General features: G+C 44.4%; 2 protein-coding genes across 17 annotated transcripts in view; one reads left to right on the top strand and one right to left on the bottom strand.

Annotated features, from left to right (window-relative positions):
* The first annotated feature begins 1,322 nt into the window (after positions 1-1,322).
* Positions 1,323-17,136, top strand: part of PRC1 (protein regulator of cytokinesis 1) — a 31,002-nt gene continuing 15,188 nt past the window's right edge. For 6 of the 12 annotated variants that reach the window (XM_008959846.4, XM_008959845.4, XM_008959842.4 and 3 more), the window contains exons 1-5: positions 4,059-4,272; positions 13,624-13,756; positions 14,304-14,426; positions 16,462-16,695; positions 16,774-16,944. In XM_008959846.4, the coding sequence (XP_008958094.1) occupies positions 4,262-4,272; positions 13,624-13,756; positions 14,304-14,426; positions 16,462-16,695; positions 16,774-16,944 (672 nt within the window). In that variant the 5' untranslated portion in view covers positions 4,059-4,261. Of the gene's footprint in view, positions 4,273-13,623; positions 13,757-14,303; positions 14,427-16,461; positions 16,696-16,773; positions 16,945-17,136 lie in introns of all 12 variants that reach the window. The other 6 variants (XM_008959844.4, XM_003807709.5, XM_055098806.2 and 3 more) reach the window with 4 other exon arrangements.
* The window catches only part of RCCD1 (RCC1 domain containing 1), a 33,514-nt gene continuing 26,390 nt past the window's right edge, over positions 10,013-17,136 (bottom strand). For 2 of the 5 annotated variants that reach the window (XR_004666693.3, XR_004666690.3), the window contains 3 exons: positions 16,283-16,488; positions 14,666-14,752; positions 10,013-11,008 (listed from right to left, as the gene is read on the bottom strand). The gene's annotated coding sequence lies outside the window, so the exon portion shown is untranslated. The remainder of the gene's footprint in view (positions 11,009-14,665; positions 14,753-16,282; positions 16,489-17,136) is intronic. The other 3 variants (XR_010109992.1, XM_034939448.3, XR_004666692.3) reach the window with 2 other exon arrangements.

Genomic DNA, 17,136 nt, shown 5'->3' with positions numbered 1-17,136 from the left:
TACGTTTGTCGTTCTGGACACGCATTTCCATCTTTATTAGTGAAAGCCCACTGGAGCTTTCTACAGGGGCTTCCTATGCTTCTTGGCCTGGACTTTGTAGTGGCTCCAGGCCTGGTCTGGTTCTTCCCTGTAAAACTCACTCTACCACTCTGTACCTGAGTTTCCTCAACCATAAAATGAGGGAGATGGCTGAGGTGACCAGCAAGCACGTTTCCAGTTCTAAAATGTTGTGATTCGTTACATTTTTGAGAAAATGACTTTGTTTTTTTAATTTAAGGAGGCACTTCAATTTTAAGCGTTTGTTTCTTATTGCAGAATGAAAGATTGTGTGCCATTAGAGCCATTTCAGGCATCAGCAAACAGTGCTCCTATAAATGTGCCAGCACCCTCCTCATTGCTGATGCTAGTAGCCTTTCTCTCTCTCTCTTTACTTTTTAAAAATGATGAAATATAGGCCAGGTGCTGTGGCTCATGCCTGTAATCACTGCAGTTTTGGAGGCCGAGGCAAGAGGAACGCTTGAACCCCGGAGTTTGAGACCAGCCTGGATAACATGGCAAGACCCCATCTCTACAAAAAATAAAAAAATTAGCCGAGGGTGGTGGCACACACCTGTATTCCTAGCTACTGGGGAGGCTGAGGTGGGAGGATCCTTTGAGCCCAGGAGGTCGAGGCTGCAGTAAGCTGTGACCTTGTCTCAAAAAAAAAAAAAAGAAGGAATTACAACCACCTGTATTAGTGGCCTCTTTTCAGGCCTCTTCCAACTTGATCTCACTGATGACTATGCTTTCCTTGAAATTGTCTTATTCAGCTTCCATAATACCCTTTCTTTGTCCTCCCATGGTCTCTTAGGTTGTTCTTTACTCCTCTCTGCTCATCCCATTTGCTGACATCTCCCCTCTCTCTGTCCTTTGTTGTCATCCACTTCCAGATCTCAAGCCTTCATCTCACTCCTTAGCACCACACAAGTATTTCCTACCTGGTCATTCCACAGGCACTTCAAACTCAGCATGTACAAAATAAACTCATGAGTGGAAGCTCCTGTCCCTACTTGAATCCTTTAATCTGCTCTTCTTCCTGTATTCCCAAACTTTGTTCAAATGAGCAAAAAATTGTATTCTTGACCTCAGATTTTTTCTTTCTATGCCCCACCTTCAGCTGGTTCCCTTGTGCTATTGGTTCTTACTTCTAAATGTCTCTAGTTCATCTTCTCCTCACCATCCCTACGACAGAGGTCTTTATTGTCTCCTGCCTGGGTTTTTGCAAGAGTGTCCCTCCCAGCTGCTCATTCTTCCATCTGTTCCCCATTCCACAGTGCTGCCACTTACTAAAAGGAAGAAAGAAAATCAAAACCTGAGTTACTGGATCATCAAAAGTATTCTTCCTATAGAATAATGATCATTCTGGGCCCGGCACGGTGGCTCACACCTGTAATCCTAGCACTTTGGGAGGCCGAGGCAGGCAGATCACTTGAGGTCAGGAGTTTGAGACCAGCCTGGCCAGCATGGTGAAACTCTGTCTCTACTAAAATATAAAAATTAGACAGCTGTGGAGGCGCGCACCTGTAGTCCCAGCTACTCATGAGGCTGAGGTGGGAGAATCGCTTGAACCCAGGAGGCAGAGGCTGCAGTGAACCGAGATCGTGCCACTGGACTCCAGCCTGGGCAACAGAGCAAGACTCTGTCTCAATAAATAAATAAATAAGAATAATGATAATTCTGTATAAGAATATATTCCAAGGAAAAGGCATTCCTCAAGCATCTAGCTAGAATTTTGAGTGTTATGTCAAGCTAGTGTGCAAGACCAAAGACACTGCCAGCAGGGCTGTTAATTCACAGAAAGAATAGGTGGCATCAGAAAAAGATTAAACAGTGGCAAAACATTGCACTTCCATCCAGTAGAAATATATGACCCTGTAATAGGATTTTTTTTTTTTTTTTTTTTTTTTTTTTTTTTTTGAGAAAGGGTCTTGCTTTGTCGTCTGGGCTGGAGTGCAGTGGCGTGATCATGCCTCACTGCAGCCTTGACCTCCTAGGCTCAAGTGATCCTCCCACCTCAGCCTCCCAAGTAGCTGGGACTACAGGCTCATACCACCACACCTGGCTAATTTTTGTATTTTTTATAGAGACAGGGTTTTGCCACAGTGTCCAGGCTAAGGTCATATATTATAAACACGTATTACACAGTGTTTTACATGCTGCGTTTATGCTCTGAATGGATATCTTTGCATCAGTTCTATGACTTTGTTAGCCTCAGCACCTCAGTGTAAAGGACAAGAGAGAAAAAATTGCCTTATCTTTGGATACTTCATAATGCTGGCGCTAAGAACACGTATGAAGATCACAAATTTGTGAAGCTTTCTGAAAAGCTCTCCTGTTAATTTAATCAACAAAGAACGCAAGAAAATTTTAAAAGTAGTGCTACCATCTACTCTATTAGTGGTGTCAATGTTAATCACAGAGTGCAAGGAAATTGAAAAAGTGGTGCCTGTCGCCCACTGTGTTGGTGCTGTGAATGTTTGGCATGCTGCTGACAAGTTAAAAAGAACATGGAAGCCGGGCGCGTTGGCTCATGCCTGTAATCCCAACACTTTGGGAGGCCGAGGCAGGCGGATCACCTGAGGTCAGGAGTTCAAGACCAACCTGGCCAACATGGCGAAACCCCGTCTCTATTAAAAATACAAAAAAAAAAAAAGTATCCAGGCATGGTGGTGCGTGCCTGTAGTCCCAGCTACTCGGGAAGCTGAGGCACAAGAATTGCTTGAACCCGGGTAGCGGAGGTTGCAGTGAGCTGAGATTGGGCCACTGCACTACAGCCTGGGTGACAGAGCGAGACTCCGTCTCAATTAAAAAAAAATAAAAAGAACATTGAAAGCACCAATGAACTTTTTCTGAAAATAAGAAAAATATGGTTCTGAAGGTGAAGCAAACAAGCATCCTTTACCTTTAGGGAAAAGGCATATGAAGAGGATTCACGTAAGTTACAGCTGGCCAATAAACACGAAAAATGTGCAATTTCAGTTATAATCAAGTGCCAAACAAGGAAATGCCAGTATTATTATTTTACCTACAAAATGAGCAAAGATGTTTAAAAGTACAATAGAATTCAGCCCTGCTGAGGGTAACAAAAGGAGGGTACTTTTCCGGTGAGGCTTTGTGCAGAAGGCAAATTAATAAAGGGAGCATTCAGTAATTACACCTCTAGGAATCAGCCGTACGAAAATGCAGGATGCATTTATAAATACATACATACACAAAGATTTATGTATGAAGATATTCAGCCCAGCCTTATCTTTTAAATTATCATCTAAATATCAATAGCAGAATGGGCGAGATATCTACACACCAGGATTCATGCCACCATGCCACCATGAATCACTGGGGAAAAAATGTGATATATAAGCATTTAGGGATGTAACATGTTCATCGAGGAAAGGAGGCTACAAAAGTACTTTAATGTCTATTTTGAGTTTTAAATTTTTCATGTAACGATTTAGAAACTCATCTAATTTGATAACGTGACTTAGGCAAATCATCCAAATCTTTTTGCGTTTCCTCTGCAATGGCGATTGTGGAGGTTAAATGGGATAACTGGCGTTGAAACGTTCCAGGCCCATGAGCAGGACTCAATGTTCCTTCCCTTCCCCTTTAGTGTATGGCTTCTTACATCTGGGGAAGAGTCCCACCAAAGATCGATTCCAAGCTTCGCTTCTTGGATGAGCGAGGGAAACTAGGCGCTAACTTACCTATTCACCCCCGCGCCCGTTCCCGGCAGCCGGGACTCAGGGAAGCCAGGCAGCCGCGGTGCTCTCAACTCCCTCCCCGCCCGCGCACTTCGAATCCAAACTGCGCGGGGCGAGGCGGGGCGGCGCTCCGATGAGGTAGCTGGCTTGGGAGAAGAGTCCCTTGAGGCTGCCGCCAAGTTAGGGAAGCGGGAGGCGCAGGCCACGCCCGGCCACTCACAGACTGTGACGTCATCCCCCTCCGCCACTCCAGCGCTTCCCAGGCCCTGCTCGCGAGTCCCCACCCCGATTGCGCACCCGCGACTTCAGCCCGAGGGGCGGGGATTTTCTTGGAGCGACGGGACGCGACGCCAATCGCGACGAGGCTTCGCCCCGTGGCGCGGTTTGAAATTTTGCGGGGCTCAACGGCTCGCGGAGCGGCTACGCGGAGTGACATCGCCGGTGTTTGCGGGTGGTTGTTGCTCTCGGGGCCGTGTGGAGTAGGTCTGGACCTGGACTCACGGCTGCTTGGAGCGTCCGCCATGAGGAGAAGGTGCGGGTTGCGGGGAAATCGAGGGGACGCGGGAGGGAGCGACGCTCGTTTCGGGTGCGGGGCCTGTTCAGGGGTGCGGAACCCGTGCGGGGTCCCGGGCCTAGATCGTCACGGCAGTCGGCGCCGAGGGAGGCCGGGGGCGCTGAGGGGCAGGGTCTGGAGGCGGCGAGCCAGTGCGAGGGCCGCGGCGGTGAGACCTGACGCGCTGTCCCCCGGCGGCCGCAGGTGCCCGCAGGCTCAGACGCCCGGGTGGGAGTCGAGCGCCGGTGTCCGGACGCGGCAGGGCGGTCGAGGCCGGGGGCCCGGGGCGGCCTCCACCCAGGCGGTCAGCGCTGGCGCTCGGACCCCACCCTCCCCGCCCGCGGCGTCTCAGGTGCCGCTGCTTGGCGCAGATGACTCGTTGTAAACCTTCTGTGGTCGTGGCTTCTCTTTAAAGCTGTTAAGTTTATTTATCGTTGTTTTTCTTTGTTTTATTCTTTTTTTATTTTTGTGGAAACGCGGTCTCCCTGTGTTGGCCAGGCTGGTCTCGAACTCTGGCTTCAAGTGATCCTGCCACCTCGGCCTCCCAAAGTGTTGGGATTACAGGCGTGAGCCACCGTGCCTGGCCCGTTGTTTTTCTTTATATCTGGCCAGCGGTGTTAACGTTTTGTTTGAATTGGAAAGATAGCTTTGTTTCTTTGCAAGTTAAGAAACGGATTATGGAATTCTTTTCCAGTCGTTTTAATAACTTCCTAGGCAGTGTTGGGGAGGGACTGTCCGACTTGAAATCGGGACCAGACGGTGACACTGCCACTTACCAACCTTGTGACTTCCAAATATTAACTTTATTTTCTAAAAGTTGTGGATGAAGTTTTCTGATGATACAGCGTTAAATAATGTGTAGTTTTTGGTGGAACTGATTGTTCTAAGGCTTTGTAAGATTCTTCATTTCATGATCACTAATTCTGATCAGTCTTTTTCAAATGCTTGCCCTCAGAATAATGAGAATTGAGTGCCAACATGGTGAAACCCCGTCTTAACTAAAAATACAAAAATTAGCCGGGCCTGGTGGCGCGCCCGTACCCCCAGCTTCTCAGGAGGCTGAGGCAGGAGAATCGCTTCAGCCTAGGAGGCAGAGGTTGCATGAGCCGACATCTCGACACTGCACTCCAGCCTAGGCGACAGAGTGAGACTACGTCTCAAAAAAAAAAAAAAAAAAAGTCCATTAACAGTTTATGAATTATGTAGGCATCTCCTCTATCAAGGGATTGAATGAAGCAGGAGAAAACTTACCCTTTAATGTTGGTTCCAGGCTAATGGATATAATTAACTTTTTTTTTTTTTTTTTTTGAGACGGGGTCTCACTCTGTCACCCAGGCTGGAGTGCAGTGGCGAGATTGCTCACTGCAGCTTTGACCTCTGAGGCTCAAACGAAACTCTGGCCAGAATTAATTATGGTTATCGATCCCCGAAACAGGTTGAACTGGAGATCAACAAAGCTCCTTCTCTGGAATGCTAAGAAAAAATAGGGCAGTGGATCAGTGAAGGCTGCCTGAAGGTAGGAAATAATTTACAGGACCACTGTGAGATACCTTCCAGTCCAGTGATTTATGTTCAAGACTGGAAAAACTGACTCATTTTACAACCTTTTTGCCCTTGAGTGGTAGTCTTTGTATGCACTCTGATTTTTTTCAGTGAATCTAAAAAAAAACTCAGACTTGCTGCTTTTAGGGGATTACCTGAAACAATTTAGCCAGGGAGTATTTAAGTGTATCATGATAATTGTTCATAATGATTGCTCTGAAGCATCTTAAGATCATACAACTTTTTTGAAATGTCACGTTATTCATTCAAAAAGACTTCTTGGGCCTGGCACAGTGGCTCACACCTGTAATCCCAGCACTTTGGGAGGCCAAGGTGGGAGGATGACTTGAGCCCAGGAGTTCAAGACCAGCCTGGGCAACATAGCAAGACCCTGTCTCTATTTAAAAAATAATAATTTATACTAAAAAAGAAAAGAAAAATACTTCTTGAATGTTTGTTATATACAAGGAACCATTGCAAGTGTTGGGGATATAGCAGTGAGCAAAAGTGACATCCCTGCCCTCACAGAGTTTATATTCTAATAGCAAAAGAGGAGTGTAATAAATAAGTTAGTCTTAAATGGTGGTAAGTGCTATGTAGAGAAATCAAGAGGTTAAGAAGTACTGAAGGTGTAGGAAGGGGGGTTGTGGTTTTAAAGAGATGGGTCAGGAAAGGCCTCCCTGAGAAGGTGATCTCTGAGCAAAGACCTAAGAAGGAAAAGGGTGAAGCCATGCAGCATGGGGGAAAAGAGATCTAGGTAGAGGAATCAGCAAATCCAAGTGCCCTAAGGGGAGATAGCGCCTGGTATGTTCCAGAAAGAGCAAGGAGGTCGCTGTGACAGGAATAGAATGAGCACTGAGGTCAAAAGAAATGGCTTTCAGATGGAATGGGGCTCCATAGGTCTTTGGAAAGTCAGAGGCTTTTCCTTAGAGTGAGATGGCAAGTCGTTGGAGGGTTCTGAGTAGAAGATTAGGACTTGGGGCTCCTGTGTTGACAATAGACTTAAGGAGGCCAGCTTCGAAGCAGGGAGACCAGTTAAGAGGCCCCTGCCATACAGCAAAAAGTTGGTGGTGGTGACCTGGACCAGGGTGGGGGTGGTAGTGGTAGCAGCAGAGGTCAGGAGGAGTGAGATTCTGCCTGTCTTGTGTAGATAATGCTAATGGCGGGCATATAAGAAAGAAGTGTCAAGGATGATACAAGATTTAAGTTAAAAAAAAAAAAATTAAGTTCAGTACAATTTGAATGTTAGGAAGAGTGAGAAATGTTAGTTTTTAATTTGAAAATGATCCTCTTACAGGAAGTGTCTCTAACTAGAATAATAATAATGGGTGTTTGGTAATTCCAAACACCCATTTCCAACAGGCCAAATAAAATACGTTACATATTAGTAAAACTTTTATTTCTTTTTTTTTTGGAGACAGTCTTGCTCTGTTGCCCAGGCTGGAGTGCAATGGCACGATCTCAGCTCACTGCAACCTCCGCCTCCTGGGTTCACCGGGTTCAAGTGATTCTCCTGCCTCAGCCTCCTGAGTATCTGGGATTACAGGCACCCACTACCACGCCCAGCTAATTTTTGTATTTCTAGTAGAGATGGGGTTTCACCATGTTGGCCAGGCTGGTCTCGAGCTCCTGATCTCAGGTGATCCGCCCGCCTTGGCCTCCCATAGTGCTGGGATTGCATACGAGCCACCGCGCCCGGCCATAGTAAAAATCTGTAAGTTTTTCAATTAAGTCACAAATCAAAAACATTTCAGATTATGGGCCGGGCACAGTGGCTCACGCCTGTAATCCCAGCACTTTGGGAGGCCGAGGCGGTCGGATCACGAGGTCAGGAGTTTGAGACCAGCCTGACCAACATGATGAAACCCCGTCTCTACTAAAAATACAAAAATTAGCCGGGCGTGGTGGCGTGTGCCTGTAGTCCCAGCTACTCAGGAGGCTGAGGCAGGAGAATCGCTTGATCCCAGAAGGCAGAGGTTGCAGTGAGCTGAGATCACACCATTGCACTCCGGCCTGGGTGCCAGACTGAGACTCTGTCTCAAAAAAAGAAAAAAGAAACCAAAAAAGTTTTAGATTATGTGCCAAGATGTTTTTAATAACAGCTTTGAGGTATAATCCACATACCATACAATGTACTTAAATTGTATATTATAATTCAGTGATTTTTAGAATATTCAGAGTTGTGCAATCATCACTGCAATCAATTTTAGAACATTTTTATCACCCCTTTAAAATCCCATTAGCAGTCAATCCCCTTTCACCCCATGGTCCAAATTCTCCCCAGCCGCAACTACAAATCTACTTTTCGGCTAGGCAAGGTGGCGCACACCTATAATTCCAGCACTTTGGGAGCCCAAGGTGGGAGGACTACTTGAGCCTAGGAGTTCAAGAACAGCTTGGGCAACATAGAGAGACTCTACCTCTAAAAAAAAAAAAAAAAAAAAAAAATTATTTTTATTTTTTTTTTTTTTTTTGAGATGGAGTCTCACTCTGTCACCCAGGCTGGAGTGCAGTGACGTGATCTCAGGTCACTGCAACCTCCACCTCCCGGATTCAAGCAATTCTCCTGCCTCAGCCGCCCGAGTAGCTGAGATTACAGGTGCCCACCACCACACCCAGCTAATTTTTGTATTTTTAGTAGAGACGGGGTTTCACCATATTGGCCAGGCTGGTCTCAAACTCCTGACCTCGTGATCCGCCGGTCTTGGCACCCAAAGTGCTGGGATTACAGGAGTGATCCACCGCACCCGGCCTAAAAAAAAATTTTATTGTTTAAGTTAGCTGGGTGTGGTGGCTCACATCTGTAGTCCCAGCTACTCCGGAGGCTCAGGTGGGAGGATCACCTGAGCCTAGGAAGTTGGGGCTGCAGTGAGCCATGATCGTGTTACTGCACTCCAGCCTAGGTGAAAGAGGAAGACCCTGTCTCAAAAAACCATACAAACCCCAAATCTACTTTTTACCTATTCTGGATATTTCATATAAACGGAACCATAGCTCTGGTCTTTTGTGACTTGCTTCTTTGACTTAGCATAATGTTTTCAAGGTTTATTGCCAAATAATATTCCATTGTATGCCTATATACTACATTTTATTTACCCATTCATAAGTTGATGGCCATTTGTTTTTTTTTTCACTTTTTGGCTATTATAAGTAATGCTGCTATAAACATTTGTGTAGTTTTTGTATAAATGTGTTTTCATTTCTTTTGGGCAAATACCCAGTAATAAAATTGCTGAGTTGTATGAACTCTGTTAAACTGAGGGGCCGGGTGCAGTGGCTCATGTCTGTTATCCCAACACTTTGGGAGGCCGAGGTGGGAGGATTGCTTGGGCCCAGGAGTTCAAGACCAGCCTGAGCAACATGGCAAACCTTAAAAAAAAAAAAAAAAAATCAGCCAAGCATGATGGCACATCTGTGGTCCCAGCTACTTGGGAGACTAAGGTAGGAGAATTGCTTGAGCCCAGGGCGTTGAGGCTGCGTTGAGCTATGATCACACCACTGCACTCCAGCCCAGGTGACGGTGAGGCCCTGTCTCAAAAAACAAAAAATCAACTGAGGAACTACCAGACTATTTTCCAAAGAGGCTGTACCGTCTTGCATGCCCACAAGCAGTGTCTGAGGGTTCTAGTTCCTCTAGATTCTCAGCAATACTTTTTGCTATATATTTTTTTTTATTATACCATCCTGTTGGCTATGAAGTGGTTTTGATTTGCATTTCCCTAATGACTAATATTGAGCATCTTTTCATGGGCTTATTGGCCATTTTTATATCTTCTTTGGAGAAATGTCTATTCAGATTCTTTGCCCATTGTGCTAGATTTTTTTATTCAGAAAAACGATCACTTTACCTTCTAGATGTGTTACAGAGATAGGCAGCCCTGCTTGTAAACCTTTGTCAGGATCCAGAGTGCATAATACTTCTATTAGGTTAGGTAGGTTAGGAGCATAGGACCCTTTGGCAGGAATTCAGGGCCATTCATTTTATATCTATTGAACAACTACTGTGAGTTAGGGTGTGGTAAAATGAAGATGAATAAGATGTGGTGGTCCTTGCCCTTGAGTTTATGGTCTACTAGGGGGCTGGGGGGGAATGGTGAGTGACAAGTCCACAGCTCTCCAGAGGAGGTGGTGGCATATAGACGGAACTGAATGTACAAAGCACGGTGGCATCAGAAAATGAGAGTTGCATGTGGTTTATTGAGGGGCATTGTTCAGGAAATGCCCGGGAAGTTCAGCTGGCCAGAGACCTGGGGAGTGTCAAGTGGGAGAGATTAGCAGACAGACTCGGAGAGAGGTTTTAGAAGGCCTTTCCACAGAAGGTGGTTGAACTATTTCCTGAGGGCAGTGGAGCCTTTGAAGGGGAGTAGTTAAGCGGGGATCTGATGGGATTTATTATGAACAACTAGCTGTTATGTGGAGATTGGCTGGGCAGGGGTAGGTCTGTCAGACTGAGGAGACTGGGATACTTAAGTAATGACCTTCAGAGCAGTGCCCCCGGCTGGCCTGTCTGGAAGCCAGGGTTTTGCATCCAGATCGAATATTGGCCACAGATTGGATCTTAAAAGTTATTTTTAATAAAATGGTAATATTAGGATTTTAACTTGTGCATTCTTTTGTCTTCAAAATGAAGTGCAAAAGGAGTGTTTGCCTGGGGAAGCTCTTTAGTTGGACTTTAGTTGAGATTATGTTAAATAAATGCCTTACTTACTGTTAACATTTCTCTTTTTTTCCTTTAAGTTCTGTTGGACTTGAACTGTTAACATTTCTAAAGTGAAGGGAGTACCGTAAATTCTTTTAAACGTTTGTCAGTATTTGGGTATTGGTATGGCCATCTGGTATAGGCAACCGGTATTTGTGTAGAAATGTTTCTTCAACAAGGACGGGCAACCTCTAAACTGGGATTTCGTGGCTGGAGATATTTTGGATGTGAATGTATTAACAGCTTTGGAGAGACACATTGTTAGAGATCCAGGCTGGTGACTTGTAGAACCACCGAAAGCTCTGAGACAGAAAGGGGCTAATGAAAGTCTCTAGTTGCAGTTGGGTGTGGATGGCACACAAAGACCTTAAGTGTTTAGGTGATTTGCTGCAGGCTTCTCGGCCGACTGGAAGCAGAGCACATCTAGATTGTAGTTTCTCTGGTGCCAAGGCAGTCTTAGTTGTCCTGTTATACCTAAGAAAAGGGAGAAAAATTTCTATTCTTTAAATGTTCTGTAAAGCAGACTAATTGTGATAATTTTTAAAGTAAGCTGTTCTTAAAAGATAAGATACAGAAGCCAGTTAAATTTGTATTTTAGATAAGCAATTTTTTGTTAAAATAAGCTTTTGGTAATTGAAGAATAACATACATTCAGAAACGTACAGAAATCAAGTGTAAACTCAGTGAATTGTTCACAGTTGATGCACCTGTGTAAGCAGCAACCCAGAAGCCCTCTACCAGTCACTGCCTCCCCTGAGCCAAAAGAACTACTATCCTGACTTCTGAAAGCATTGATTAGTTTGGCCTGGTTTTGTTTTTGCTTTTTTTGTTTTCGTTTTTGAGATAGGGTGTTGCTTTGGAGTGCAGTGATCATAGCTCACTGCAGCCTCATCCTCTCAGGCTTAAGCAATCCTCCCACCTCAGCCTCCTGAGTAGCTGGGACTATAGGCATACGTCACCGTGCCCGGCTAATTTTTTTTTTTTTTTTTTAAGACGCAGAGTCTCACTATGTTGCCCAGAATGATCTGAAACTCCTGGGCTCAAACAGTTTTCCTGCCTCGGCCTTGCAAGGTGCTAGGAATACAGGCGTGAACTACTGTGTCTGGCCAGTTTTGCCTGTTTTTGAACTCTCTGTCAACGGAATCACATAGTGATACACATTTGCATATCTGGTGGCATTTGCTCAGCCTAAAGTGTTTTTTTTCCTTCCTCTTCCCCTTACAACTATTTTTTAGTTGTTTCTTTTACTTCATTAAAAAAATGAAAAGATTTGAGGTATAATTCATACACAGTAAAACAGACTCGCTTTACAGGTAGTTTCAATTGTATACTGTTGTATAATCGCCATCAAGATCTAGAACTATTTCATCACCCCAAAAAAGTAAAATAAATAAATAAATAAAATAGAAATATAATAATTTGAGCTTTATCCATATCATGTGTAGTGTGTTCATTTTCTTTTTTGACAGTTTCGCTCTGTCGCCCAAGCTGGACTACAGTGGTACGATCTTGGCTCACTGCAACCTCGGCTCACTGCAAACCCTGCCTCCCGGGTTCAAGCGATTCTCCTGCCTCAGCCGCCCCAGTAGCTGGGATTACAGGCGCACCACCACACCCAGCTAATTTTTTGTGTTTTTAGTAGAGACAGGGTTTCCCCATGTTGGCCAGGCTGGTCTCCTGACCTCAAGTGATCTGCTCCCCTCGGCCTCCCAGAGTCCTGGAATTACAGGTGTGAGCCACTGCACCCAGCCAGTTTGTTCATTTTCATTGCTGCATTAGTGCATTGTAGGAATGTACTATTCATTCTATTGATAGACATCTAGGCTGTTTCTGTTTCCCTGCTATTATGAGTAGTGCTTCTCTAACCATTCTCATATATGTCTTTGGTGAACGTATGTGTTCATTTCTGCTAGGTATGTATGTAGAGGTAGAACTGCTGGGTTCAGCTTTAGTAGATAGACTGCCAACAGTTTTTAAAATAGTTGTACCAATTTACACCATGCCAGCAGCATATGAAAGTTCTCACTTTTCTATATACTCACCAACACTTAATGCTGTCTTTTTAACTTTAGCCATTCTTTGAGCTGCCGGTTGTAATTTAAGAATACTAGGCCCGGGCGCAGTGGCTCATGCCTGTAATCCCAGCACTTTGGGAGGCCGAGGTGGGTGGATTTTTGTGTTTTTGTAAAAATACAAAAATTAGCTGGGTGTGGTGGCACACACCTGTAATCTGAGCTACTTGGGAGGCTGAAGCAGGAGAATCACTTGAACCTGGGAGGCGGAGGTTGCAGTGAGCTGAGATCTCACCACTGCACTCCAGCCAGGGCAACGGAGCGAGACTCTGTCTCAAAAAAAAAAGAAAAATAAATAAATTAATTAAATAAAATGGCAAGGCACAGTGGCTCACATATGTAATCCTAGCACTTTGGGAGGCCGAGGAGGGCGGATCAGTTGAGGCCGGGAATTCAAGACCCACCTGGCTAACATGGCGAAACCGCAACTCTACTAAAAATACAAAAATTAGCTGGGTGTGGTAGCACCTGCCTATAGTCCCACCTACTCGGGAGGCTGAGTCAGGAGAATCATTTGAACGCAAAAGGTAGAGGTTGCAGTGAGCCAAAATCACACCACTGCACTCCAGCCTCGGCGACAGAGCAAGATGCTGTCTCAAAAAAAAAGAAAAAACAAAAAAAACACCAAAAAAATAGTAATAAATTGCCAAACATTTTGTAGGAGTTTCTCACCAGCAAGTTCTTGTGTTAGTTTATTTTACCAACATTTTTGTCTGGTTTTTCTTTAGTAAAAGTATTTATAATTCTGTATTATACTTCCATAGGTAGATCATTGTTGAAAGTCCAGAAGGTTGAGCTTCCATGATGTAATATGATATGAAATCTTGTATTGCTAGTGGCATTTGGTAGGAAAAGGGATGGGGAGTGGTTAAAGGTGAATTAAGCTGAATGCTTGTTTTCAATTTGTTTTTTTCTCGAGGCCACTGAGAAGCTAGTCTTTTTAGTTCTCGAAAATAGTGCTTTTAGTCCAGAGGCTGTGACTGATGTAACTAACAGGCCTTAGTTTTTGGTTTTCAGTGAGGTGCTGGCGGAGGAGTCCATAGTATGTCTGCAGAAAGCCCTAAATCACCTTCGGGAAATATGGGAGCTAATTGGGATTCCAGAGGACCAGCGGTTACAAAGAACTGAGGTGGTAAAGAAGCATATCAAGGTGGGTTGAATAGTACTGGTCTCTGCATTGGACCAGGGTAAGGATGTTGGTGTCTCACCCGAGATAGCATACAGAAGGGACATGTGATCATCGGCATTAGGATAGCACAGGCTCTTCCTGTTTGGTTTGGTTTTGAAGTCCCTTCTTGAAATTTGAGGAGGCTGGGTGCGGTGGCTCATGCCTGTAATCCCAGCACTTTGGGAGGCCGAGGCGCATGGATTGCTTGAGGTCAGGAGTTCAAGACCAGCCTGATCAACATGGTGAAACTCCGTCTCTACTAAAAATAAAAAAATTAGCCGGGCATGGTGGTGAGCACCTGTAATCCCAGCTACTCAAGAGGCTGAGACAGGAGAATCTATTGAACCCGGAAGGTAGAGGTTGCATTGAGCCGAAAGCACGCCATTGCACTCCAGCCTGGGCAACAGAGCGAGACTCCATCTCAAAGAAAAAAAGAAAAAGAAAAAAGAAATTTGAGGAGTTTGGTATTGGTGTTGGGAGTTTTTTTCCTCCATTGCCCCAAACTTATGGACTGTTTTCCCTCTTGTAGGAACTCCTGGATATGATGATTGCTGAAGAGGAAAGCCTGAAGGAAAGACTCATCAAAAGCATATCCGTCTGTCAGAAAGAGCTGAACACTCTGTGCAGCGAGTTACATGTTGAGCCATTTCAGGTCCGTGGCAGCCCACAGGGTCTCTGGGGATCTGTCTGGGGCCTGAGACTTAGAAAGCAACGTTGACTTGGGCCTGCAGATGGAAGGCTTCCTCGTAGGGATGGAGCTAGACGTAAGAAGTGGGGAAAACATGCTGTGTAGTTAATTAGGCCCAGCAGAGTAATTCTCACCTCTGTAGAGAGTTGCCCTGGTAAGAGGTGAAGCAACTAATAGATGATCAAAAAGAAGCTGCTGCTTACCATAGTTTTGCTTTGTAGGGAATATGAATTTTTTTTTATAAACGCTGAGAAAAAGGTAGGCATAGATGGTGCTGCAGTGTTCTTTCTCTGAAAGAAAATGAAAACAGGAACAAAAGTAACTAATGATTAAAAGGAATACTATGAAAAAACCAGGCTTTGTGGGTTTTATCATACCCAGAAGCTGCATACCACTGAACCAGCCAAAATGGCTTCTTCAGAAGAAATGTCTCAAAAGCTGGAATACTGGGAGTGCATAGTCCATTTCAGAGCATGCCATGACATCCATCTGGGTATGGAGCTGAGAAGTGGCTATATTGTGGTCCACTGCAAGTCAGGGACTTGAGTGAGGACACAGCAAGGATGAAATGAATAACAGATGGGGTCCTGAAAATCTCTGCTTAGAACCAGTAAAAATAGTGCCAGGATCATAAAAATTAGGACAGATGTGGAGCTTGGAAAGACAATGAGTACACCCATAAGGTTCTCAGGTCCCTCTTCCTGTTACAGGAAGACCTGCCTGGATATCTATTTGGAGTTAGCTTAGGAGGGAGACCACCTTTAAAGGGCAAAGGATAATTCATACCTGGTAGCCAAGAGCAATCAGGCAGAAGAGAACATGAAGTGGAGCTTCCTGGAGTCAACATAAATGTCATAAATATAATTGATTTTGGACATAGTTTCTCTTTCTTTTTTCACATTCGATGTGAAATTGGGCGAGAAGTGAGGTGTACAATGATCATCTCCCTTAAGTTACCTGATGTTCCTAGTTCACAATGTTAAATGAAATTGTGTAAATGTATAGGACATTTAAGAAAAATGTATATGTCCTATAAAAAAATGCCACTTTTTTTTTTCTTGTTAACCAGTTAGGAGTAGAGCAGGGACTACCAGGTGGGTTTTTGTTGCTAAGGTGAGACGATGTTCATAGGATTAGCAGGATGAGTATTTAGATATGAGCTAGGCATGCCACCCTATAGCTAACCCAAAGCAAGCTTTCCAGCCAGTTTACACTGTTATTTATTTATTTATTTAGAGACAGAGTCTCGCTGTGTTGTCCAGGCAGGAGTGCAATGGTGTGGTCTCGGCTCACTGCACCCTCCGCCTCCCGGGTTCAAGCGATTTTCCTGCCGTAGCCTCCCGAGTAGCTGGGATTACAGGTGTCCGCCACCATGCCTGGCTAATTTTTCTATTTTTAGTAAAGACGGGGTTTCACCATGTTGGCCAGGTTGGTCTCAAACTGCTGACCTCGTGATCTGCCCACCTTGGCCTCCCGAAGTGCTGGGATTATAGGCGTGAGCCACTGTGCCTGGCTGCCAATTTACACATTTTATAAAAGTGCCTGGTGCCTGGAGTAGTCTAATCATAGAGACAAAAGGTAGAATGGTGGTTGCCAGGCTTGGAGAAGGAAAAAATGGGGACTTATTTGTTTGAGTATGAAGTTTCACTTTTGCAAGAGGAAATGAATTTTGGAGGTGATGGTCATGATTGCACAACAATATGACTGTACTTAATACCAATGAACTGTACACGTAATGGTTAAGATGGTAAATTTTATGTTATATGTGTTCTACCACAAGTTTTAAAATTGGGGGCAAAAGTACCCTGGTACTTACTCACCTTTCCTCACTGGGACCTTCCTTAGGAGACCCTCTTTGTGCCATATTCTGTTGACCATGAGTTGACTGACTTGTTAGTTTAACTGAAAGTCTGTCATCCACGCCTTCTTATGTTGTCCTTCTCTTCCTCTGAAGGAATTCACTTGGAATCTTATAACAGTGGTACGTTGTCTTATTCAGGAAGAAGGAGAGACAACCATCTTGCAACTAGAAAAAGATTTGCGCACCCAAGTGGAATTGATGCGAAAACAGAAAAAGGAGAGAAAACAGGAACTGAAGCTACTTCAAGAGCAAGATCAAGAACTGTGCGAAATTCTTTGTATGCCCCACTATGATATTGACAGTGCCTCAGTGCCCAGCTTAGAAGAGCTGAACCAGTTCAGGCAACATGTGACAACTTTGAGGGAAACAAAGGTACACTGCCTACATTTGTTCTTCCTAAAAGTCACTTTGGTTTTCCTCTAGGTATCTTGTAATTGCTTTGTTTTAAAGGCTTCTAGGCGTGAGGAGTTTGTCAGTATAAAGAGACAGATCATACTGTGTATGGAAGAATTAGACCACACCCCAGACACAAGCTTTGAAAGAGATGTGGTGTGTGAAGACGAAGATGCCTTTTGTTTGTCTTTGGAGAATATTGCAACACTACAAAAGTTGCTACGGCAGGTACTGTCTTCTCAAATTATGCCCTAGGATCTCCGTAGTATATAGCAGTTTGAACAAAACTGACAGCTGTTTCTTCAGTCTTAAATAAGGAGACAATGTAAGGTAAGAGAATGAGGGAAGCTAAGGATAGTAATATATGATATACAACCTTGATTTTTGTTTAACAGTTAAAAAACCTTTATATGGCTCCAA

The sequence above is a fragment of the Pan paniscus genome, chromosome 16 (assembly GCF_029289425.2).
Source record: "Pan paniscus chromosome 16, NHGRI_mPanPan1-v2.0_pri, whole genome shotgun sequence".
Classification (NCBI taxonomy): Eukaryota; Metazoa; Chordata; class Mammalia; order Primates; family Hominidae; genus Pan; species Pan paniscus.
The sequence above is the reverse complement of the archived record's forward strand: the minus strand, read 5'-3'. Positions and strand labels throughout refer to the sequence as shown.